The sequence below is a fragment of the Macrosteles quadrilineatus genome, unplaced genomic scaffold (genome assembly GCF_028750875.1).
Source record: "Macrosteles quadrilineatus isolate MER2022 unplaced genomic scaffold, UCM_ALF_1.0 Scaffold_2__2_contigs__length_208266976, whole genome shotgun sequence".
NCBI classification, from domain to species: Eukaryota; Metazoa; Arthropoda; class Insecta; order Hemiptera; family Cicadellidae; genus Macrosteles; species Macrosteles quadrilineatus.
Window position 1 is genome coordinate 103,245,358 of NW_026542595.1, and position 27,639 is coordinate 103,272,996.

Here is a 27,639-nt window from a genome sequence, read left to right on the forward strand (position 1 = left end):
TGTCTGTACTTTTGTCTGTGCGGCTGTCACGACTAAAATACTAAATCGATAAAGCTAAAATTAAGCTAAAATATATTATCCATATAGGAATGTCCTTAGACTATTGACATCCCTAGGCTCCCTTGGTCTTCACCCCATAGATGTCCAAAGTTTTATAGCAAGATTTTCTAAAGTAATTATTAATTGGCCTCAATGGCAGGATGAGAAAACTAATTATGTTTATCTTTGCTTTGACATTTCGATGTAAACAAAAAGGAACTGCCAAATTGCTTATTTCACAATTTCAGGCAGCTGATCCAAAGAAATGAAATATTATATTGTACTCAACACTATGTGGTAGGTTTATTAAATATAAAACGTTATCATAGATTATTTATTCTAAAACTATGTCAATGATTATAGGAACAAAACGATTCAATAACCATTGCAGTATCAGCCCTTGTTCTGCATTCGATTGTTCAAGTTACGAAAAATATGTTATTGATTGATATATTTTCATGGAAACGGTACGAAAATTACAATGTATCAATGTTTTGTGTTAATTTGGTGGCTTTTTGTTTATAAATTCGAACTGCTTAAATGAATTGGATTAACTTAACATAACTTGCACTTCACATAGACTTTTTAAATTTACGTTAAATTAGTGATAGCGTTTTTCTCAACTATGTTACACCCGTTTCCAAGTACTTTACAGTCATTGAAAGAGTCTTGGTACTTTTGGGTGTTGATTGTGGCCGACATTATGATAAGCTTGAGTTGGCTGAATCTGACGAGGGCGTCTCTCAATATGATTAATGTAAAATCTGTCAGCTTGTCTCTCTCGTGGATCTCGTCAATAATGATGTTTTACATGTTGTTTAGCCACTGGTCTCCACACAGTAGATCGTTTCGGAAGACGTTCTTGATTCAAGATGGATATGGTAGCCGACAGTGTCGCCAATACGTTCACCTCTCTCAAACGCCACTCTCTCTCGCTCATGGTTACAGCCGCTACTCTCCGTGGCATGCTGCATAATATCTGGCAGGTCTTGTTTTGAAACTCAGCAAACCCCATGATCAATTGTGTACGGCGACACCTTTACACCATTCTGTATCTGATCTATTTACTTCTTTACCAACTCAGATGATAAGATGATAAGTCAGACCATGTCAGATAATAAGATAAATAAGTTGGTGAACAATGTCAGGTGTGTAATAAATAAGGAATCCAGCATTAATAATGTAACTTAAGTGAGTATCCAGCAGCACTGACATAGGAGAGCACCAAAAAAGGGATGAACTCCTTTCAAAGTTAGTAGACCACATATGTATAGAATGGTTAAGGTGTCGCCACACAATTGATCATGGGGTTTGCTGAGTTTCAAAACAAGACCTGCCAGATATTATGCAGCATGCCACGGAGAGTAGCGGCTGTAACCATCAGCGAGAGAGTGGCGTTTGAGAGAGGTGAACGTATTGGCGACACTGTCGGCTACCATATCCATCTTGAAACAAGAACGTCTTACGAAACGATCTACTGTGTGGAGACCAGTGGCTAAACAAGATGTAAAACATCATTATTGACGAGATCCACGAGAGAGACAAGCTGACAGATTTTACATTAATCATATTGAGAGACGCCCTCGTCAGATTCAGCCAACTCAAGCTTATCATAATGTCGGCCACAATCAACACCCAAAAGTACCAAGACTCTTTCAATGACTGTAAAGTACTTGGAAACGGGTGTAACATAGTTGAGAAAACGCTATCACTAATTTAACGTAAATTTAAAAAGTCTATGTGAAGTGCAAGTTATGTTAAGTTAATCCAATGCATTTAAGCAGTTCGAATTTATAAACAAAAAGCCACCAAATTTACACAAAACGTTGATACATTGTAATTTTCGTACCGTTTCCATGAAAATATATCAATCAATAACATATTTTCATAACTTGAACAATCGAATGCAGAACAAGGGCTGATACTGCAATGGTTATTGAATCGTTTTGTTCCTATAATCATTGACATAGTTTTAGAATAAATAATCTATGATAAAATTTTATATTTAATAAACCTACCACATAGTGTTGAGTACAATATAATATTTCATTTCTTTGGATCAGCTGTCTGAAAGAAGCAATTTCGGAGTTCCTTTTTGTTTACATTAAATTGTCAAAGCAAAGATAAACATAATGAGTTGTCTCATCTAGCCATGGAGACCAATTAATATTTACTTTTGAAAATCTCAACTCAAAACTTTGGACATCCATGGGGCGAAGACCAAGGGGAGCCTAGGGATGTGAATAGGCTTAGGACATTCCTATATGGACCATTTTCAGCATAATTATGGCTTTATCGATTTAGTATTTTAGTCGTGACAGCCACGCAGACAGAAAGACAGACTTCATAATAATATTATAGTATAGATGAATAGATAATTAATTGTTTTAGATAGCTAAACAATCAGCAAAAGGTGGGCACAAGAACAACATGTGGTATTTATTTCACGTAACACTGATATATTGTTCATTCGTGGGTTATGAACCCGAGTACCCAAGGCAAAAGGCTCAACTATTTGACCAGTCACTGTCCTATTAAGCATTTCAAAAGGTTTGCGAGTTAGCATATTCAGATTTTAATTTACTGTAGGCCTATTCTATTAAGTCTTCGGTTTATATTTCAGATACGAATTTGAATTTCACGCAATGCATATAATGCCGTTATATAAATTAACGTAAAAGCCAATAGTGTTGAATTATGGTTGCTTTATATCGTCATTGCTAATCCAATTACCTGTAATCATTTGAAAGAGTTTGTGGGGAAAAAAAACTAAACAAAAATCCCCCTGCCACAGCAAACCTGCAGCCTGATCAAATTTCCATTTGCCTGATTTGTTTGCGAGTTATATTCAGATTTCAATTTACTGTAGGCCTATTCTATCAGTTTTCGGCTTATATTTCAGATATGAATTTGAATTACACGCACTGCATATCATGTCGTAAAATAAATTAACGTAAAAGCCAATATTGTTGAATTATGGCTGCTGTATAGCATCATTGCTAATCCAATTACCTGTAATAATTTGAAAGAATTAGTGGAATTAGCGCGCCTTGGACCCAACCCTTCAATACACACTACATAGACACTATGTACAAGAATACTATGAGGTTGAGAAACCATGTACACAAATTCTACAAGAGTGAGTCACCAGGCACACAAATACAACTTGTAGAAACTTCTGAAAATTGATTACTATTCATAAAATAGCTATGCAACTTGCGAGTTGTTGGTCTGACTATTAGAATTGGACTTGCAGGATCAATTAACAATGGAACGGTATCATTCGTTACTCTGTTACACTACTAATTGTATTGTTTATTTCTACCTCAAATTTCGAAAAAATTTATGTTATATACTAAGAGTTAGTACACTTATATAATTTAGTATACAGGGTGTCCCGTAACTCTCTGGACACTTGTACATAGCGTTATTCCTTAGGTCAAGACAAACACATTTCACCATAGGAACCATGTTGTTTTCGTAATGTATGACCACTTTTCTCCATTTAAGCAATGCTAATAGGCTACTCCTTTTACGTTGTTTAGCATTGTTTTTATGGAAAAAGGTGGTCATACAATACGAAAACAACTTGCTTCTCTGTTATTATTTATCCAATCTTAACAAATAAGGTATCATTGAAAACTACATAAAATTTACAAACTTTTTGGTCTCTTGCAATTTTTTTTTTTAAGTTAACGGTTTTCGTGAAATTTGGCATCAAATATTTTAAATGGCCGCCATCTTGAAACGGATAATGATTTTTTATTATAATTTCTAACGATAGTAGGTATTAATAAGGTTAACATTTTTGCAAAATATCAAAGCTGTATCTCAAACCGTTTAGGAGTTATTAATGTTTATGTAAAAAACACATGAATGCCGACAGTCAGTAAACTAGACACCACAGACCCATGTTCCTATGGTGAAATGTGTTTGTCTTGACCTAAGGAATAACGCTATATACAAGTGTCCAGAGAGTTACGGGACACCCTGTATAATCCCTTCAAATTTAAAGGCGTCCGGTTCTATTTCTGAGTGTTTTACACATTACTTCAGCGTAAGAGTTAACAGCATCAAATCGTTAATCCAGTGGTGTTTGGCGAGATTTAAATTGATACCTTGTGGGCAGAAGCCCTGCGTTCCTTCACTAGACCAACTAACGTTCCATAGATAACTTATATCGATAGTCCTACTGTCATAAGGTGACACACGGGAGACGACCGGTTTTCATCTGCGGGTGTACTGAGAGTGTTGTGGTTTGAGGTGGTCGTAGTGGGCATTGTTCTGTTCTACACAAGACGCAGTTTCATTTACCCAGTCACTATGCCACAGTGGGACTTGCAACGTTGATTGTTGAACTAATAAACAACTTTTTAGCAACCACAGAAGTTTGAACAAGGTTATATCAGGTTTCAAAGGCAGCGACTGGGTTTACCAACGCTACGGTACATCTGCCGCCTCAGGCTAGAGACTCCCTTTCTCTTATCTCCCTACAACGCACGTCTGCTATCACCGTGCGATGGTGGTGTAATGGTCAGCATAGTTGCCTTCCAAGCAGTTGATCCGGGTTCGATTCCCGGCCATCGCACTAAATTTTTGATTTCGAAATGTTTAACTGATAAAATGTTTGTAGGTTTAAAAGTATTTTGTAATTTTTATTGGTAATATTAGTTACTATCTTTCAGAATTTTGGTTTGGAAGTAAGATTTCTTAGTACCCTTTCTGTAATTATACTGACTTAATGTGATTTAAAAATATTTTATTTAGTTAGGCTTTCTTGTGTAAGCAAAAAAAACAATAAATAAAAATTTATAAGTCGACAAATGACTATATGATTATATGTCATGATAATATCATTTGGGTATTCGAAGACAATTAAATTTTCAATGACTAAAATAAATATTAAAGCTTGAATCGTTGGTTAGATTTATTTTTCCTCCGTTGTTTGAATGTTAAGTAATTTCTTGGGTATATTATAATAGGTCTTTTTGGTGAATCTTTTTAGTCTTAGGTAAAAAAAATATAAACAACTGCAACAAATTAATTATAATATTGCTAGGATCCGTTTTATAAACAAAAATACGATAAAATGTTTGTTGGGGAAAAGTAGTTGGGAATAAGAAAAAACAAGAGAAATAGTTCGAAGGACAAGCCTAATTAATTAGGCCAAGAAAAATGTTAAGTGAAGTAATACAAAATCAATATTGCTGGGATTTGTTTTAGCTAAATATTTGACATCAAAACAATTATATAAAAAAAGTTAGTAACAAAATAAGTTTTAATTTTATGTACAATGTTCAGTTTCTGAGAGTAAATTAGTGAAATTGCATATTAGTCGAATTTAATACTGAAACTCACCGAGGCACCTCAAAATGTCAATCATTATTCACAATTTTACTGATGTAACTAATAGCCTTGATACAGTAATAACTGACTGGCTTAACTGGCTTCTTGAGTGATTAGGTCCAAGTTTATTTAATGTCTTACTGGTTGATAATACGTGTATAACTTTAAAAAAATGTCTTCTCGTTCATGCAGAATTTAGTAATGTTCATAATAAGAATTGTATAAGATAAAACAAACTATAAGATTTTACAAGTAAGATGAATAATATTTAGCTTGAATCCCATGAAAAGCGATTGTGGTTTAAAAGAAATAAAATTGGGAACAAATTATGTGTGTGATTGTATTGAAGAGAGAAACACAATGTTTTTTTTTTATAATAATCAAAAGTATGATATAAATAATTAATAACTTTTCAGCTGTCGAATAAATTTTATGGGATGGGAAAGTAAGATAGGAAATATTGTAATTAGAAAAAAATGAAATTAAATGATAAATATATTGAAATCAATTTTGAACAAGTACGCGACAACGTTCTTATAAATTTATTTACACTCATCCATACCAATTACTGTGTTTCTCAACATATTTTTTTAATTATAATATACTGTATACGTACCCAATGTAATTTTTTACCAATTAAAAAATACTTTAACTTTATTTATATCATTACAATACACGTCATAGCATTATTTTTTCGAATGTTAATTACAAATTGAAGATTAAACTGTCAAACAAAACGGAAACAAAAACATTTATCAGGACGAAATAATATTTCGATGTCCACATAACCGGATTAACTCAAATTACGTGAATTGTCGAAACAAAATTACAGATTTACAGGACTTTTTGTCCTTCCAATTCAGGGAACGTCAGCGCCATCGCCCAGTTTTAATTATTGCCACCCTGGGGGAGTAGAGAGGAGGGGTAGGGGGTGGGAGGGGAAGGGGTGGGAGGGGTATTGTTAACCATTGTCTACTCTCGGTTCGTTATTGTATGGACAAAGTTTTAAGCGTAATGGAGCCCAGATGAAATAGATCCTAAAATAAACAGTAAGAAGTCCCTAGCTTTATTTTAATGGTGCGTTCGATTTTCTAAATATTGGGAGCTGTTATAATGAGTCTCAATTACTTTGTCAAGAAACAATGCTCAATAACATTATTCGTATGATAGCGATAATTTACGTTCATATATAAAATATATAAACTAGGGGTTTGCTAAGCATAATTGAAATTGAAACTAACTGTTTTAAAACACAATTTATGAGGGGGATTAATTTTTTGAACGGTTTAATCTTCTACCTAGGCCCGGTTTCCCCAACTCATTTAAACTTAGTTTTAAGTTAAACGGCGATTTAAACTTAGTTTAACTTTGATTTGTGTTTCCCCAATTTTAAACTAGGTATTAATCTAAGTTCAAACTAAACCACCTCTCGTCTTGGTTTAACTACTAGGGATAAAATAAACTGAGTTCAAATTAGTAAATTACAACAGTAACTGTTGTGTAAATAATAATAAATAAAAAGGACAAAATCAAGTTTAATTAAAGTTCAGCCCATTTTGGCATACATGCATAAACACAGACTCATTGCTAGTTATTCCTCTTTTCCTAGTTGGCAATCCTGCCAGTGACGTAGCATTACCTACTCCTTTTTCCTCTTATCTCTTCTTCATGTCAATGTCAATCTTACATTCCCGCCCGCGGGAACCGGAGTTTTGCCAACGGGTGTCAGGTAGATGGGGGGATGCCTTCGGCCACCTCTTGGTGCGGAGATTTGCCAACGGTGGTGGTGGGAGAAAGAGTGTGACCTCCGGAGGGAGGGAGAGCGATTGTCAGGGTTGTCTACGCTTGGCAGTTATGCGCTTGTCGCAGTGGGTTAGGTTAGGTTAGGTTAGGTTAGGTTAGGTTAGGTTAGGTTAGGTTAGGTTAGGTTAAAAATTCAATACATTTCCTTTCACAGTCAGAGGTGCATAACTCCATTACTTTGAATACAGTCAGCATCCTGCCTGGTGTGTCCACCCCTAGCGGAAGCCACTCTCACGGTCACGTGTAATCGCTCTCGCTCAACCCACAACCGTTGGCAAAACTCCGCAGTATGTGGAATTCATGGATGGGGACCCTTTCTACCTGATACCCGTTGGCAAAACTCCTACACTCCCCGCCCGCTACCGCTTATCACGCACCAGTTTGTGCCTTGAACTTTCTTTATACCGTGATCGGTTTTAAATTCAATAATTATCGTGTCTCGCCTCCGGGATTCTTTTTGTGTCCGTGAAAGACGTTATCCACTACGGCAGGATGATCTTCGCTAGACCAAGGGGACCCTGAGAATTCTACCCTCCACACTCCAGGCCGCCGACCACGCTTCGTACAGAGAAGAAAGGATCGGTCGTGAGTGATACTTCAATTTTACTATTAGATAAGACTTCATTAATTATTTTCTTTCAAGTTTCAGATGGGTCATTTTACTGCTCAATTTATTCAAACGCCATAATACAATACAGTCCACTAATTAAATTACGTAACTAATTTAATTCTCAAACAATCCATAACGGTAACATAACCTCAAATCAAAACAAAAAGTAGGTGTTAAATCAATAATAATTGAAACAACTACAAATTCATTTGGACGAAAATAGGCTTGGTTTAGGGATAGCTTTAAGTTAGGTTTTATTTATATTTTAATTTATTGTTTTTATTAAGGTCTTTTTTTAGTACATTTGATTTTATTTCAAGTTAGGCTACTTTAATTGCAGTAACTTATATACCCCCTCAAACGGAAGAGTTAATAGACATTTCCGAAGAAGTAGAAGATGAAGATTATGATACTTTAGTACCTAGAACAAGAGGGCCTATTAAAATAAGGGACAGAATTGACCATTTTAATAAATGGAATGAATCTGAATTTGACAACAACTTATAATAACTTGATAACATAACCTAAAACAGTGATGTTATTCTATAGCTGCATTCGCACTTTGCTGTCTGCTCTACTTTAGTTGCATTAAAATATAGATTAGTAGCGTAGCGTTGTGGTGGTTGTAGGAAACACTAGCCCAAAGGCCACCGAAGATTCCTTACAAATACACATTCAGGATTGCCAACCGCTTGAATTGCCGTTTATCTTAAACGAAGCCAGTAAAATGTTGGAGAAACCGAACACACATTTTAAACGGAGTTTAAAAATAAACTAGTTTATTATAAACGTAGTTTACACCATTTTGGGGAAACCGGGCCCTAATTATATAAATAATAAAAAAAACAAGGGTCTTTAGAGATTTCTTTATTTAATTAAGAAGGTTAATATAACCTATTGACCACTGTGCTTTTGCAATATTTAGTGTTATTTCCTTAGTGTAATTTGTATACGAAATAACGATGCATTTCATTTTATGACATCACTAGGTGCTACTGTTGCACTTTTACACTTTTACTTGTGTTTTAATGCAATTTACAAACTAAATTTCAACTATACCTACTTTTATTCTGTCCAGAGGTAGCTACTAATTATATTTTCTTCTATCATCTACTTAGCATTCTTTTTTTTTATTTACAGAAATCTCCTTAGTAGTTGTATATTTACAACACTGCTTTAATTTGGATGGTATCACAAAACTATAACTTTCACTTTTGTATCTAAAACCTGTAACGTAACTATGTTTCTTTACTTGATGTTTAAATAATGATGTAATTTAATGCAAATACATACACGTTTTGAACTATGGAACGAGTTAAAATAATTACTGTTATGTATTTCGTTGTTGGTTTATATTTAAATTGGTGAAATTTGTGCCCTGATTAACAATAACAGTGGTAGGCTTTCTAACAAAAGGTAATACAAGTTTTCCATTCATTTATTTTTGCTTATTATTGTGATATATAAACACTGATCTGGAGGTAAAGATTGAACTTTGAAAAAATATCATTAGCTACGGTAAAACATATCAATTATATGTGAAATCAATATAAACTATCTTTTCGCTGTACTACAGTGCTTTATGTTGTGCGATTATTTTTCCTTATTTACTTTATATGTACGTTTATGAACTAAATAAATGTTTAAGAAAGCTTATCATTTGAAAATTGAATCGTATGGGTACATTATTTCCATAAATGCATCAGCACCTCATATAATTCGTACTAGGTAGCCTTATAAGTTAGCCTAGCCTTAAAGAAAGATATTTGTCAAGCTAAGAGTTTCAATTGAGTTATGTTCCTGAAACCAAAGGGGAATGTGTAACTATTTTATACAACATAATTTAAGATCAATTTTTTTCGCTTCGGTGTCCTTTCCGTTGCGAAGCACGGGTACAACAGCTAGTATACAATGTAGAAGGGTTGTCAGAGATTTCTATATTTTATTAATAAGGTTAATATAACCACCTATTGACCACTGTGCTTTTACAATATTTAGTGTTATTTCCTAGGTGTAATTTGTATACGAAACAACGATGCGTTTCATTTTATGACATTACTAGGTGCTACTGTTACATCTTCAAATAAGTACTTTAGTAAAAAATATAAGATGTAGTGATGATGATTTCATTAAGAGTATTTTTAATTCATAAAATATAAAGGTATTTTTTACACAAAGTTTGCATGGTAAAATAGTGTTCAGCAGTTACACCTTTTTAAACACCAATAATTACACCAAGTCAAACAAAAATTTAAATCTTTAAATTATAAGAGTAGTTATAAGAGAAGTTAAATGAATTTGAAAGAGTTCATTGAGATTTGAACCTTTTGAAAATATAGTTAAAATAACTTAGTGAACAATTTTCTTTGAATAGATGCATACAAAACAAATTCTTTTTTAAGAAATAAATGTAAAATTAAAACCCTTCACCAAACTATCATTTACACAATTTAAAATGTATTTGAGAAGCTTTTCAGACAACAGTAAACAGAATTGTAATTTAATGAGTTTGCCGAGGACAGAGTCCTTCTAAGAAGATAAACATTATTCACGCTCAACGAACTGTATTTCAGAGCAAACACTCTCTCAAGATTGAGTTTTCAATGTCAGTTTCAATAAATTTGTCTATTAGTCTCTGAATTAGATTCCTAATTTGGTTGAGCATCATTTCAGTAATGGGCTTTGATAAATTACTGGGTTTTGAGCTTATCTTTATCAAGAATTAGTTAATAACCAACCAAATAATTCGCAAAGTATGCTACAGAGTTAAAAGAATCTATACATGAAACAAACTGTATATATTAATAATGTATATATATATATATATATATATATACATTTAATTGTAAAAAAATTATTTTAGGCATTAATTGTCTCGTTTTGTTTTTTGTTAGTTCACGAGAGTATGTAATTTATTGCATCTAAAATACTCCACTGGTATATTTGAACTATTATACTTTTATAAATTTATCTGGAATGTCGACCATAAAAAGATATTTGAAGCCAAGTATTTATGAAGATGAGTAGGTTGAGTGGCGTGATCTAGTAGTTTTGTTTCTAAGGCCGACATGTTCCTTAGAGAGGACTGTTAATTAAAAGCCTAAACAGCCAATGGTAACTATGGGACCTAAAGTTTATAGTGGAATCCCAATCACATTTTTTCCTACTAATTTACGAATTAGTCTAATCATCAGGATGGTCCGCCTGCACTTCGTAGGGAACTAAAACCTACAATATACTACCGGATGAAATATTAAACTGACATAAAAATCGATCAACATTTTCCAATCGATATAAATATTGATTTTATGTTATGGGGCTAGTCACGAGTGTAGCCACTCTTAGTTTTAGTTTATGAAACTAATGAAAAATACCTCCGCCACAGCAAACCTACAGTGTAAGCGAATTTTCATTTCCCTGATTGGTTTTTCACAAAAATATATCCTTAATAAAATCTGTTATTTGATTCCCTTAAAACCACACGAAGTTTAATGCGTTCGTACTTTTGCTAATATAGGTAAGATAATAAAGAATGGATTTTATTAAAATTATAATCATAGCTAGGTATGGAATAAATACATTTGCCATATTTGATGTGGTAACTTTTTTTCGCTTTTTTATTATATAAAACGTTTTTTTTTATAAATTACGTTTTTTAGGTTCCATTTTTAAATTATATAAATCTATAAACAAGCAGACGTTAAAAGTTTTTTGTATTTCTTTTTTTGTTAAGACCGTGGTACTTAATTTAAGTTGATTATTAGTAGTTGTTTATCTAGCAAGAAACTTACGTTACCTCGTAATTACTTTTGGTTTAATTTCAAGAAATAATTTTTTTGTGACGCGAAGCAATGTGTATTCGTCAAAGCAATGAATTTTAAACTTGCCAATTCTTTCAATTGTTTACATTGTTTTTATTGATCATCACTCAAGATCAATATTTGTTTTCTTTCTTTTTATAGAGATTGAGTAACAAATAAATATTTTTCGTCAGTGTACTGACTCATTTATACAATGCGACTAACTACAACCGTCCATATTTTACCAAGAATCCTGATTGACTATTACTACAAGATATGCACATTCCATGTTAATATTGTAAGTACTGCATTAATATAGGTGAAGTATTCAGTAAAAAGTGTCTTTGAGAAATCTACCCAGGGACAAAAGTGTACTCCAAGATCCACTGTATTTCAGTGATTGATTCAAACTGGTAAGTAGGACATAATAGTATGCAATATTTTCCTCTTCGCCATAAAGGTTAGCAAGGGCGACTATACAAATGTCCACTGCAGAGTTCTGATGGTAGAGGCAAAAATGAGCCTATCAACAATATCGATGAATCTAAAGATAGCTCTTCTAAGATCTTTTTCAGGAACCAGAGCCAATACACTTGGAAGATAACATTATTAAGAAGTACCTAAATCTAACAAAATTTTTTAATTGATAAATAATAAAAATGTATTAGAAAACGAAAATAAAAAAATTATTTTACTTAATTGTCAGTGGATAAACAATGTTTTTGTTTTTTGATAAGGTGTATAACTATATAACTTTTTAGGCGTAAGTTACTCTTTTATGTTTACATATTAAATAGTGGAGAATTTAAGCGTTGTTAAGTGCACAGGTGTGCTGCGATTGGGGCTTAATATCTTTAAACATATCCAAAAGTAAAATAGTTTTCTGTGCTGCATTCTGTGGAAACAGTGTGACACTATTTCAAATCATGACTAATACAGAATGTTGTAATGATTCAAACCTACAAAACAGTTGGTGAATGTAAACATCTGATTTTAAATTATATTTATTTGTAAACATTGTAGTTACAAAAATCTGACATTGGACCCTTAAACCCTCTGGGGCAGAGCCCTTTTGACAGATCTGCAACAAACTTCACACAAACCACCATCCTTGAGTAATGCTTATTAATGCCTGAAAGTTTCATTACAATCTGTCGAGCGGTTTCGGAGTCCGTAAGGTACATACATACATGTAAACTAACTTCAAATATGAACCGATTCTCAATAAAGTTAAATAAAATCAGTCTCAAGTTAGTTGGAACAAATTTACTATTTCTTTTTCAACACACACTGTTTACATTCATGTTTCTACTATTATAATTAAACATCTGTTAATATGTCATATCTTTACAAAGAGGATAATATTGAATTATATATAACAATATTACATTTTATAACACACTCCCCCTTTTTTTTGCGAGTTCGCAAAATAAGAAGTCTTTATTCAGTCCTTCTCCGGTAACTTCCAGTGGGTACAGTCGTTGTATGGGTCAATCTGTTAATTTCTTTCACTCGGTTTTCAACAAAAACAGACCACTTCCCTTGCTTTGCAATCCATGCTAGAACTACGGTGGAGTCCAGCCAATAATAAACTGGGACTTTGGGGTTGTTGAGACACTGTAAAGCTAGACATGAGAGTCTCACACCAGTAATTGCACCCATTAACTCAAGACGAGGTAAAGTAATTGGTTTGATTGGTGCAACTCGTGATTTGGCTAATATAAGATTTATGTCAATGATACCATCTACTTCGGATCTTAAGAATATACAACATCCAAAAGCAGCTTTACTGGCATCACAAAAAACATGTACTGTACTTGAAGCATTCAAAAATATTCTCCTACTCAGTACGCACATTTTCAGACAGCCAAGTTCCTCGACCCATTTTTGAAACTGTACCTGTAGGTTTTGAGGTAGTTCTTCATCCCAACCTACCTTCAACGTCCAAGTCGTTTTCAAAATAATTTTGGGAATCAGTCCAACCGGAGCAGTAAAACCAATAGGATCGAAAACCTTTTGAGCACATGATAGGAATGTCCTTCTGGTAAGTACTGAGTCTTTGATATTCAAAGGTTGAATATTACAGTACAGTTCATCTTTAGAGCATAACCATCTAAGTCCCAAGACGTTCTCAACTTGGTCAGGAGTTTTAAAGTAACCGTTACCAACCCAACCCCTTAGGTTAAAGCCTTCTAGCTTTAAAAGTGTTTGAGCATCATTTATAAAATTCTCTTGCTCAGAAATACTGTTCACTCCCGTAAGGCAATTGTCAACATAAAAAGTTTTTAGCAAAGCCTTGGCTACATGCCTAAGATTGGTAGGAGCGTTTTCCAGAAGATTATTTAATACTGCTCCCAAAAGAAAAGGACTACACGACAAACCGAAGACAACTCTAGCATGGCGGTAAACGATCACATGATTGTCTTCCCACCACAAAAATCGTAACATGTCTCGATCATCATGGTCAATTCTAATTTGTAGAAAAGCCTTTTCAATATCTGCCGTTAAAGCAAATGCATGTAACCTAAAATTAGTCAGTACCTTAGGTATTAACTCTATCAAGTTAGGTCCAGACTCAAGACATCCATTAACAGAATATCCATTTATGTCTTTAGCGGAAGCGTCAAAGACAGGTCTGATCCTCGTGGTGCTTCCCTCCTTGACAACAGCCCGGTGTGGTAAATAGTGACTTTTCAATGGCTGTAAAATGTTTTCATCTGTCACTCGCTCAATGATGCCTTTGGTCAACCAATCCTTCAATACTAAATCATAATCAAGATACATATTGCACTGTTTCAACTTACGTGTTGTTGACAACAGACGTTTTTTGGCTACTTCACGGTTCCTATCCAGAGGGGGGTGGTCTTCAATCCAAGGTAGTTTTACCTCGTAGCGTCCATCCACATCTCTGGCGACAGTGTCTTTGAAGAACGCTAAACATCTCTATCTCTCTCCTCTTTCTGTTGCTTGACACTCGGATCCATTATACTCATTGTCTCTAGTTCCCAAAATTGCCTAATATCTTGTGAAGATTGAAAAGCCACAAACATGGAGGAGACAAAAGAAGATTCCTCATCAGACGTGCCAACAATTGTCCAGCCCAATCGAGTTTTTACAGCTACAAGTTGCTCGTTTACCTTATGAAACTCTGGAGTGATGATCTGTGTCCAAACGTCAGCTCCTAATAAGACATCAATACCAGTGAAGTCATCGCCGTCACAAGAAGAAACATCAGTCAGAAATATGTTTTCTTTCTCTAAACGAGTGATCAAGCTGTAATCACAAAACTTAGGAACATGATTACATATAACATGTTGTTCTACAACGTTGACACTTATCCGAAAGTTCTCATTTATTGAGCTCAAATTTAATTCATAGGTGTTATGATATTTAGGACCGGTTTGTTTACCTCCAAAGACTTCTTGCTGGATCAGAACTTTACCATTGCTTGAGAGACTTAATTTAGATACACAGAGACTAGAAATGAAGCTTTTCTGTGAACCTGAGTCACATAAGATTCTAACCCTTTTCGGTTCCCCATTTACATTAACAAAGGTATACAAAGTTTGTAAATAGGTAGTTTTACTTTTGTTGTTCAAAGTCGAAAATGAACTAGTACTTTGAACCGGAGTTTGTTTTGACTTGTCCTCACCACTCGGCTTGGATTCATTAGTGGTAGGGATCTTTTGACATAAGATTGCCAGATGTTTACCCATACAGATGTGACATTTTACCTGAATCCTGCACTTACTTGCTAAGTGTCCCTTCTTCAAACATTTAAGACACAACCCCTTTTTCTTTGCAATCTCGGTTCTTTCTGAGGTTGTCTTATCAAAGATGGAAAAACAATCAGATGAATTGTGAGTTGATTTTCCACAAAATGCGCAAAGATTCTTATTAGGGTACATATCTGTGCTCATTTTAGGATCCTGATGTCCATCAGACGATACCAGAACTGCTGCTGAAGGTGTCTTAGGCTTACCAGTTCGTTGTTGTTTCTGTGAATCTTTATTTACTTTGTTATTTTCACTACTAACTACCCCAAAACATCCTTCTCTCAACTTAAATCTCTCCTCTGCCTCGACTTCCGTCTTTGGGAACAACAATAGCTCTCGTAAGCAATACCAGGTTCCATTGTGGTCACATTTTTGCCTACTCGATACCTTTCCCAAACTTTAAAAACATTCTCTGGTATTGAAGTTTCGACAAGAGGGAATAACATAGCGGCATATTTTTCCTTAGTGACGCCCAAAGTTTCAAGAGCCCGCAGCTGCACTTCAAGTCTATCATAGAGGTTAGTGACAGACACCTGGCTACTTTTACTTAACACTAAGGTCAACAGCTCCCTTACATAATACTCGATTAGTAATTCGTCTTTGCCAAATCGAGATTTCAAGAGCTCGATTACTTTATAATAGTTTTCCTGAGACAAAGGAAAACCCTCGATCAGTTTTAGAGCCGCGGAACCTGGTGTCATTGATTGAATTAAATATTCGAATTTATCCTCATCACGTAGACTCTGATCATTATGGATTTTCGAAAACTGTGACCAAAATCCAATCCAATTTTTGAACTGCCCGTCAAATTTCTTTAGTTCAATTTTTGGTAAACGAATTTTGGTTTCATGTTTAGAGGGGTTCAACTCACCTCGGTCGCTGCAGGGTGAGGTTTTTACCAGGTTTTTGTATTGGGCCTTCATGTTGAACCACTTGTCTCGAAACTCTAACGAAGCGTCGTACTCTGCGTCCAGGTCAGCGTCAGAAGTGTTCTCGCCTAGCATCACGTCTTGTATCTGTTCATCCATAGTGAAGAGATTGTCACATGTCGCCTCCATACTTAAATATTGTGTTTCAATGGCTACCAGGAGTTCTTCTTTTGGCAAATCTTCTTTTAAAACATTTTCAAAATGATTATGTGCTTTCAAAAATTGTCGCCGAAGCTGTCTTCTCTTCCTGTTTAAACGTATTAGGTCATCTGCCATTTTTTATTAGTTGACCTTCAGGTTTTATACAATAATTAATACTTCAAAATAATTTATTCTTTTAATAATCCTGGCAGGGTCGCCAAAAATGTAAACTAACTTCAAATATGAACCAATTCTCAATAAAGTTAAATAAAATCAGTCTCAAGTTAGTTGGAACAAATTTACTATTTCTTTTTCAACACACACTGTTTACATTCATGTTTCTACTATTATAATTAAACATCTGTTAATATGTCATATCTTTACAAAGAGGATAATATTGAATTATATATAACAATATTACATTTTATAACACATAGTTCCTCTTTTATAGATATAGATAGGGGGTAATCGTAAATTAGCTCTTTCATGCGCCCAACGTTTTTCTTTTTAAATCTTATTTCCCAAAAGAAGTTTTACTTGAGATAAATGAAAAAAATGCATTTAGTCTTAAATATTTCGCCGGTAAAGTTGAAGTATCGATTAGAAAGGAAGCTTCTCGCCTTAAGGGATGTATTACTGCGCTTACTCGTTATTTTAAACTTCGCGATACCAAACTAGAGATTTTGATGAAACTTCTCTTTGTTCTAATCACTTCTTTCTTTTTTCCTCGCTCTTTTTTCTAGGTAAGTATTATGTATAAATAAAAAAAAAATATATATGTTATTTAAATGTTTCTTCGAAAAATAGTGTTTCAGCAAAGATGCAAACCATTATATAACAACACCAAATATATATCACAATAGGCTGACAATTTTAAGAATACTTTCTAGTTTTACTTTTTGAATCGTAAAGAATTATATAAATATTATTTAAATATAATACCTTGTTATAATATTGTATATTCAAGAAATAAAAGCTATCGGTCTCCAAAACAAACCAATCCAATAAACTTTTTACTTACGGGAACTGAAAAATAAACTAAATAAAAATTAGGTATTCATTCACAATTTAAATAAATAAATAATTGTACCAAGAGGCTGTTTGTTATCTACAAGAGCGACCTAAATGATGAATTGTCACAGAGATAAACAGCTGATCGTGCCGTGTGCATACAGACGTGTGATCCAAGTCGAGTGTTTACTTCCTAATTGATACAACCTTTCCACACTTGGTAAGTCTACATTTCAAATGCAGCTAGTTTAAAACCAAATAATTCTCAAACTTATTGTATAAATAGCATTTATAGTGTTTGGACAATGTTAAGTTCTCTAAACCTGGTTAAACTATACATACATGTGGTTACAGTGGTTTTCAGATAGAAAATTTGTTCAAACTATAGATTCTCCATTTTATTTATACAAAATGGTATTGGAATTAGGCTTATAAAGTAAAAAACAAAATAAATTGTAAGTAAATTTAATGGATTGAAGTGCAAACAATGAATATATTAGTACAAATTAGTTCGTTTAGAAAACAAAATTAAGATTTAATTTAATTTATTTGATCAAACAGATTCACAAAAGGTATTTTTATCAATTGTTTTATATTATTATGATTTTTTATTGAAGTCTAACTCTTTACTAACATTATTTTAGACAGTGAGATTCTTTAAACATAACTGTAAAAAAGTGACATAAAAATCAGAAGTGATGTCATAGGAACTTTACGACAGTAAATAAATTGCATGCAATATTAGATTTTACCACACAAAATTAAACCTAGTTTGAAGTATTTATTTTGTAATGAAATCAACAATCGATGTTTCCAATCACGGTAGCGAAGTTGTGTTGTCGGGCTGGTAAGACCGGCCTGCACTATCTTGTAGACTTGTAGAGGTTGGCGTTATTTAACTTAACAGTCACGTGAATACTGAAATTTAACATATTGCCCCGGTAAAAGATTACTTCTGGATGTCCTATTATTTGAGTAACATTCTATTTAAATGTACAAAACAAATAATTATCCCAATAATAGCGTCTTCCTGTAATAGATGACAATATATTACTGAGAATACAATTATTTTTGTAACGGAGAGGACCACTAAATAATTTAGTGCCTTAGTAATACTATCTTTTAATTACGTGTAAACTGTTAAAACGAGTGACTGAAATAACGCCGGTTCTTTCCTCTATTAACAACGATCAACACGAAATTTATCTTAGTAATACGAACATTTTTGTAACATCGTCGAAACTGACGAAGGAACAAGTTGGAAGGAGCAAACGACGTAACTGCGATCGTGTTTTCGTGTACTGTATGTATGTGTCTTCATTTTACCGGAGAGCATATGGAAATAATAACGTTCCTTGATAACAAGAGTACTTGCAAACGAAATGGTTGAATAAATTAAATTGTCCTACAGTTACCTAACAATGTACTTGTTCTCCCACTGATTTGAGAAAGCAAAGAGGCCAATTCACTCATCAGTGAGACAATTTTAACATTGTCTCACTCACTCCAGATTTGCAACGTGAAGGCACGAAATATTGAGCGCGTAACATGCAGACAAGGTCGTATGCGCGCGAAATACGTTGGCAGCACTGGCTGTAAATCAGCTGGTCAGATGTTGTACTGTTAATTATAATATTAAAAGTTCACTTCTCTGTAAAAATATGTCACGTTTTTTAACAATTTATTTGTTTTGATTAATAACACCTTGTTTGATTAATCTTAATTGATTTGCCCTAGGAGTAGTTATTGACACCATTGTGGTTTATAAACTTTGCCAACCATTAATTAATAAACTATTTCGTAGCCTAGGAGTGATCTATCACATATCATTAATAGTAATTAGGTTGAAAGCTAGACCAGTAAATAAATTAACTCTCCAATTTCAAGCAGAGGCCATGAAACTTGTTAATGTCACGGTCTTGAGATCTCGTCACGTTTAGTCAATTATGAGACTCGGAACTAAGGTCGATATCGTACCTCGTCGAGGCCAATGAGGAAATAAAACATCAGAATATAGTGTGATGATGCATACCTTACCGATCACTACGGATATATCTACACCCGTTAAGGATATTTGAAATTTTAAAAATACAAAAAAGCCTTTTTGTTGGTAATATTTAAATAGCTTCTTCATCACCATTGTTTATGTTAAATTTATAGAAATTTATTGCGTATTGCGTCTGATGACGACTGGAGTGTTCAATTAATATCAAATCAAATCAAATCAAAATATACTTTATTTCCAAAAATATTGCAGAATATAAATTATAACATAACTTCCAGTGAAACAGATTGCTATTGCATAGATAAAAATAATTAAATATAAAAATACATGTAAACTTAATAATAACAACAAAGGATGTAAGGTCTCAGAGAAGCTATGTTGACATATACATTAAGGAAATAAGCCTACATGGGCTGGAAGCCTGTGCGTAGGCTCAGTCGCTATCAGTGACTTACGTATTTGATGGAAAACAAAAATATTCATAAATATTCAGAAAATCTTAAAAAACAAATAATTTAATATAATTGTAAAACTATTCTGAGGCTAAATTAGTGAATGAGCAATTTGAGGAATGAGGCAAGGCGGAGGGCACAGACATAAATATAGTTAAGAATGTTCGATGTTCGATATCGATTACCTTCCACCATATTTTATATGGATTTACAGTCTTGTGAGTCGACAGTATAAGTCTAAATGTACGGGTGGTACTTAAGTCTTATTACAACTTTATTACTAAAATATATATATCACACCAAAATTTATCATTTCATAACTAGATAGTATAAGCTACTATTCTGTATTAATGGTGAACGAATAACACCTATACGTGAAGGCCCATGGGGAGTACGTTGAAAGTCTTAAAGGTAAGCATAGGTTGATATGTACATAAAGTTAAATGTCGTATTGAACTAAAAAGATGCCGCAAACCAGAACTCAAAATTTAATTAAGTTGGAAGTAATTGCTGTGAAAAGTATTGTTAAACACGAACCATGTTAAGTGAAAGTAGTGGGGCTATTGGGGTACACTGGATTCCCCACGATGGCTATCAACACTTTATCAGATTTACTCAACAGTAATTGTTTCGCATCTTCTGCTACTGTACAAGTATACACGTTTTAACAATTAATTTTTAGGTTCTTTATTCAATAAATTACACTTTTAATGATGCGCGGGTGGGGTAAAAATATTAAGACCATGCAGAAGTAACACATTTATTCAATAATAAGTTACCTTCCCTGACAAAAATCATATTTAAAAACACACAGCACAATCCACTTTATAGAAACTCGTAGTGTTAAGGATCAAACAAGACCTAGACGACCAACTGTTGAGACTTACGAAGATCTCATTAGACATTTTGCAATCTTAAATTACTGATTATCTAAGTTTACCAGTTGACCTATATCATAAACTCATAGAATTTCTCGCGAATCAGCTCGTTAAGTCTTGATGTGTATTTTACCACATTAAAACTAATAATCATACTACAAAAAGACTTCGTCAGAATAATACTAAACGAAACAAAAACCAAATCTTCTCTACTTCTTTTCCAAAATTTAAATATTTTGCCCTTTAGAAACTTACGTTTTTAAGGTTTTAAGAATTTTTTTTAATAGATGTGATACAAACAGAATGAACCAGGGCAATATCACATTAAGGAACGTGGGTAAAATGTATGTTCCGCGACCCAATTTATCCCTTTTCAAAACAATTTTTTTTTGTACTTAGCACTATAGTTTTATAATCTACTTCCAAACTATATTAAAGAGTGTAAAAACAAGAACCAATTCAATAAAATGATACGTAACTACTTACTTAACCATAATGACATTAATCAATTTTTTACTTCTCAAATATGAAGAGCATAGTGTTTTCCTTTGATAGTCTATAGTTATAGTTTGTTAAACAATGCCTACTACTTTAATAAGACGTAAGAATTAAGGAAGTTAATATCGTGTAGTATAACTGTGGTACCGATTCCGGCCAGGTACTATCTACCCTACTATACTGAGTTTGTCTAAGATTCAATATAGATCCCGCACAGGTTCATAACCTCAGGGCTTTATTGCTATATGAAGCCTTTTATTATTTCCATATTTTGTAAACAGTTAAGGTTTAAAAACTTTTTGTAAGTTCATAGGCATATTTGTATAAATACTGTAACCAGAATTGTGTTCAATATTATTATGATTGTTTACAACTATATATTATGTACATTGAGCAATAAAGAATTTTTCTATTCTATTCGTCTAAAAAGTTTGAAAGAACTCTGATTTCAATGCATACCATGTGTCCCTATTAGGGGAACTGAGCGAAAACGATGTATATCGTCGGATGGGAGTTTGCGACATTATTATGAATAAAATTGACCAACGACTTTATTTTGAATAGTATTGTGTTCGAATTGGCTGTTAACATAACATACATAACTGTCGGCATTGGAATTATGTTGATCTGCACAGGATAGCACAGGATAGCACAGCATTGTAAAAAAGATAACGTGTGGGCAGGTATAGTATGTAATTAAATTATTGGACCATTTTCATTGATGAATATTAAGTCCCATCAAGTATAAAACTATACTCCAAATTAATGAGATAGTACTTGCTCTACAAAATGGTTTTGACGCTGACTTCCAAGTATTCAATTTTCAACAAGACGGAGCACCTAAATTTGCTGGTAGCTTTTATTTAGGTTGTAATTAAATACCTAATTTGTTATCTTGTTTTTTGCATTGGAAAGAGCAGCACAACTAACAGACCACGTCATCATTGGTACGACTGGAAAAGTTTGTTCTTGATGAGGCTGTTGTATATGTTGAATTTAATATTAGTGTAATTTGTAGCAGCTGATTATTACTATTGTTTATGTTTGTGGTTGCTATGTTGTGAATCATTCTAAAAGTCAATACATATTAGTTTTTGCTGAAGTCTTTATAATTATTATTATCTTAAAAAGTTAACAGATGCGGACATGATGATTGGATGTGTTATGAGTCGCTTTTACGCCCGACTCCTGTACTATATAGTACAATATTTCAACAAGTAACAGGTAAAGCCAGTCCGTTAAAACATGTAATGGCAAGGTAAGGAAGGCATCAGCCAGACAGAATTCAGCATTCATCAAAGAGTTCTAGAAGCTGATCTTCCGCATAAGCCCGGTGACCACGTGTCTCGGCCTGTTTTTAAACCTTTCAGTGGTGCTTTAACCCCGAATCGGGTGAGTAAATTTACTTTTTATTATAATTAGACCTAAATAATCTTGCCTCGCCAACTAATTCGATCTTTAAAAAACTAATACTTTCTGTACAAAAATTGTAAAGCATTAGAACTTGCCTCAACATAAAAGTGTAACACTGTATTGTAAATAAATTTGTCTTTAAAGAATTTTAAATAGAAACTTTGAAATTAAATAATTAGAGAACATTAAAGTATAAAATCAAATTATTTGTTTTCATGGTTTTGGTATGAATTAATGTATTCGAAATGAAGTATTAAACAGTAAGTATTAAAATAAGTATTTTTCAATTCTTGTAGAAGTTTTTATTTAATAAATCTCTAAAAAGAATATTTTATTTTATTTAACCAATGCAAATTTAAAGTTGTATTGCTTAAAGTAGGGAAAAGCGGTAACCACTATGGTGATGAAGGTAATACTTAGAGTAGTACTCTCTCGGAAGTAGATTTTTAAAAGCATCAACCGTTAGAGGTCTGGTTTGCGGCATTGTTTTTAGTTCAACAAGACCATTAATTGTATGTACATCTCAACCTATGCTTACCTATAAGATTTTAAGCTAACTCCCCATTTGCCGCCCCCAAAGGTGACATATGATCAACTTACTTTCTGATAATTTGTATCAATTTATGTATTAAAAATATGTAAACGTGGTGACGGGAACGTGGTAACAGTTTCTTGGATTTCATGAAACTTTAGACTCATACGCGAAGGTAAAAGTACAAGATTTTTATATTTAAAAAATATAACAAGGAGACAAATGTTGATTATGAAGTGTTAAAAGGGTCAAATTTTGTAATTGGACAAATAGTGAAACGTAAGATTTGAAGCAATATTCTTTTAGATGAAAGCTAGATGATTGAAGAAATGCGGAAATGATGAAAGAACCAGCACAATAAAATACACAGAACTGATCTACTAATAACGGTTGTCGAATAGAATCTAGTTAGGACTGGAACAGATATGAGAACTAAACAGTATCGAGGACTGGAACAGATATAAGAACTGGAACAGTTACGATAACTTGAACAGTGAAGAGAATTTGATAACTGGAACTGGAAGAGAACTGGAAAAGTGACGCGAGTTGGAAAATTAACAAGATTTGGTGAAGTGAAGAGATTACACAATAACGAGAAATTAAACAGCATCCTAGGTCTGGGACAGTAACCAGGAAAGGAACAATTATGAGTAGGCCTACTTGAACAATTAGGAGGACTTGGACGATCACGAGGACTTTAAACAATTAAGAGGGCTTAAACAATTAAGGGGACTTGAACAATTAGGTGGACTTGAACAATAAAGAGGACTTGTACAATTAAGGGGACTTGAACAATTAAGAGGGACCTTAGCAATCCTTATTATGGTGGTCCGATATTAATTTCAAACCCGTAGGTTCATCATCAGTCGGAAGTTTACGTAGACCAAATTTATGTTATAAAATCCACCCGATGGGTTTCGTAGAAATGTTGACATTTAACACGAAGACACACATTAAAGTTGACATAAATAATATTGACATAATAACTGTAATGTGTGTCTTCGTGTTAAATGTCAACATTTCTACGAAACCCATCGGGTGGATTTTATAACATAAATTTGGTCTACCTAAACTTCCGACTGATGATGAACCTACGGGTTTGAAATTAATATCGGACCACCATAATAAGGATTTCTAAGGTAAGACTTTACTATTTATTTGATTATATAAGCAATCCAGAGGCTGCAATGATAGAGAATTAAGAGGGCTTGAACAATTAAGAGGACTTGAACAATTAAGAGGACTTGAACAATTAGGGGGACTTGAACAATTAAGAGGACTCGAACAAATTGGAGGACTTGAACAATTAGGGGGACTTGAACTATTAGGGAGACTTGAACAATTAAGAGGACTTGAACAATTAGGAGGACTTGAACAATTAAGAGGACTTGAACAATTAGGGGGACTTGAACAATTAAGAGGACTTGAACAATTAGGAGAACTTGAACAATTAAGAGGACTTGAACAATTAGGAGGACTTGAACAATTAGGAGGACTTGAACTGGAACATTGACGAGGGCTGAATCAGTAACGAGGATCTAAACAGTGACGAGAATTAGATTATTTTAATTTATTAACATTTTCTAGTTTGAAGTGTTATGTGATTACAATATTAATTTGTCTTTTGTACGTTAATATATTCAATGAAGTTATGGTGCATCTGTAAATCCAATAAATATCGAACACAAGCAATCACTATTGACACAACAAAAACAAAAAAGCTCGTATACTACTAAAGGAATTATTACTATGAGTTCGATTTTGTAAGGGGACAATAACCTAACAAATTTCACGATGTTTGAAGAGCTTACAAGAGAATTCACCTACAAATTTCCGATCCCTTAATCGTTTTGGTTTTATCCTAGATTGGAAACGTAACAACAATCATATTATGCTACTCACTATGACAGTTTGGGAATTATTAGCGTCAATTAGCTTAAAACACTCACATATTCACGTGACTAGTGAGAAAGGCTGTGATGGATGTCAGCTGATTAATGTGAACAGCTGGGTACATGGTGGGAACGCGGGAAACATCAGCTGTTGCTTCAGTCAGCTGGTAGTCGCCGCACCGGTAACAGCGAAGAGTGCGTTCTGTGTTGTGATGTGAGACTTTGTGTTTGTTATAGGCCATCTCTTCTCGCTTTAAAGTAAGTTTACTGATTATTACTCTCATTTTTGTGGGTAAACTCATAAATTAAATGTAATCCCTCATACATTTGGCATATTTATAATACATGTGAGACAATTTTGAGGTTAGTTTAGTCAAGTTTGTGTAAAGGTCGTTTGTTGTTTACAATAATTTGCTTCTCGATTTTTTACAAACTTTTAAGCTAGAACGATCGCCACGAACATATAACACACAAAGACTTCATATTTTCCAATAGGATCAAGAGCTTCCTTGCAATATTAAAAGACAATGGGAAAAGTTACCTTTCCCATGAATCTACAGTAGGAATCTATATTAGGTCCCATGAACGATAATAATCAATAAGGTTATAATTATAATAAGTATTATTAATAATATTGAATAAATCAGGAAGACACCCTATAGAAGGATCAGAAGGTTGTTATTCATCTTGATTACAATTGAGTAGGCTGAATTCTGAATTAGATAATACCTACATATTATAGAATTTTAATGAAAATATTAACTTATTTTTCTATACTAATTAAAAAAGAACAATGACTAAACTCCCCAAACACAGGTCAGTTTCAATACCTCGTGTGTAACGATAAGTTTCGGAACAAACTGTGTAATAGTTGATCATAAGCCAACTGGAACCAATCCAAGTTACTTAATCTGAAATAGAATAGAAGCTCCACTTAAGTGTGTTCATAATTATTTAATACTGTCTTTTTTTCAACGAACCCATTCTTAAAGAATCTCTATTACAAGTTAAACCGGTATTTACAAAATAAATATACAACACCTGTAATGTATGGCGTATTCAGTTATCTTTAAGAGATCGATGGGCGTAATCTGTTTAGTAATTAAATTGGAACAGGTGATTTGAAAAATAAGAAGCCTATGTTATATTTTTTATTCTCAGTTTTTGAATAGGAGTAGTTCTATTTCTAAAGACTTGAAATTGAGCTGCTTTGCACAAAATCACATCTTGGGAGTGGTGTAAAAACAACTAAAAAAAATTTGAGCCAAATCATTCAGGATTTTAGCAGACCGCTTTCGATCTACAACTGATCTAATTTGTAAATGTTCTGCTTTGTATTAGTCTTACTTGATCTAAGAGGTGCACATATAATTTTTTAATGTTTCCTTCATATTCGGCTTGGTAGTATATTCCAAGTGACTCGAGAAATTAGTGATGATCAAAACTCACATTTTGGCACGCGTGAAGAACTAAAACGCTCCTCATTATACACAATTCTTGGAAATACTACACCCTAAATCACTTACACTCTTAATTTTTTTAACGCCATTAATTGGTACCCAAAAAGATTTCATCTACTTTTTCTATACAGTCTAATAAAATCAGCTAATATGATTATTCAGAATAAAACTATATTCCGTTAATTAGATGTTCATCCGCCAAACAACATTACATTCAAGTTTGAATTCTTTAAATGTTTTTACATCTCAATTAGTCAACAACAGATAATGGGGTAGTAACCGTTGTAAAATTCAATATACAATATACTACGATTAACTAAATGTAATTTCTAAAAAACTATATTATAATATACATTATAAATTATGCCTGTTATCTTCGTAAAAATCAGTAGGAGAGTTAGAAAAATGTACACCCGAACCATATTCTTAAAACAAAGATAAAAATAAGTCCCACTAGGCATGTATCAAACAACCGTTTTGGCTGCATTTAATAGAAAAAACGTCGTGTTGCTGTCTTGATGGAATTAGAACATCAAATTTAAACACTGCAGCTTCAAATTAAATTAACAAACAGTTGATGCCGTAACATTTATAATCAAAAATAACAAATTCAAAGCAAGTATGTAGAACTATGACGGTCTTATGCAAATCTTTACACACTTTGGCGTCGATCCCAAGGGTAAGCTCCAAGTAGGACGTATGTATTTTATCACTGATTTCGCTACTTGGTCTGGTTGTGAGGGCCGTCTAGTTTTTAGCACAAAACCATATATCATTGTGCAATAACATCTTTTTCATAAAGTTTTATAATTATTTAATCTTCAGAAATCAATATGTTGTATAAAGTTATCAACGTTAGCAAACGTTATCAAAACAAGTGTGCCGCTAAAGCACATCCACGGTTTACCAAGCAGGAAATGTCTTTGTCCAATGATAAGCTATCATATGGGGCGAAGAGACCCTGTATAATAATGTCACGTGAACAATTAGCACATAAACGATTATATTAAACATGTACATGAAAGTAACATAACTCATTCTCTGAGATATAGTG

At 33.4% G+C, this 27,639-nt stretch overlaps 1 protein-coding gene and 1 non-coding gene across 2 annotated transcripts; one reads left to right on the plus strand and one right to left on the minus strand.

The window, feature by feature from the left end:
- Window positions 1-4,555: 4,555 nt before the first annotated feature.
- Trnag-ucc (transfer RNA glycine (anticodon UCC)) lies at window positions 4,556-4,627 on the plus strand. The gene has a single exon. It is a non-coding gene; the product is annotated as a tRNA-Gly (tRNA).
- An 8,411-nt stretch (window positions 4,628-13,038) lies between these two features.
- Window positions 13,039-14,382, minus strand: LOC128984704 (uncharacterized). The gene has a single exon (XM_054404044.1). The coding sequence runs from the start codon at window positions 14,380-14,382 to the stop codon at window positions 13,039-13,041; it is 1,344 nt and encodes a 447-aa protein (XP_054260019.1).
- Between the last annotated feature and the right edge of the window lie 13,257 nt (window positions 14,383-27,639).

Coding starts and splice junctions, on each gene's coding strand:
- LOC128984704 (XM_054404044.1), bottom strand. CDS start 14,382: ATGTATCTTGATTATGATTTAGTATTGAAGGATTGGTTGACCAAAGGC.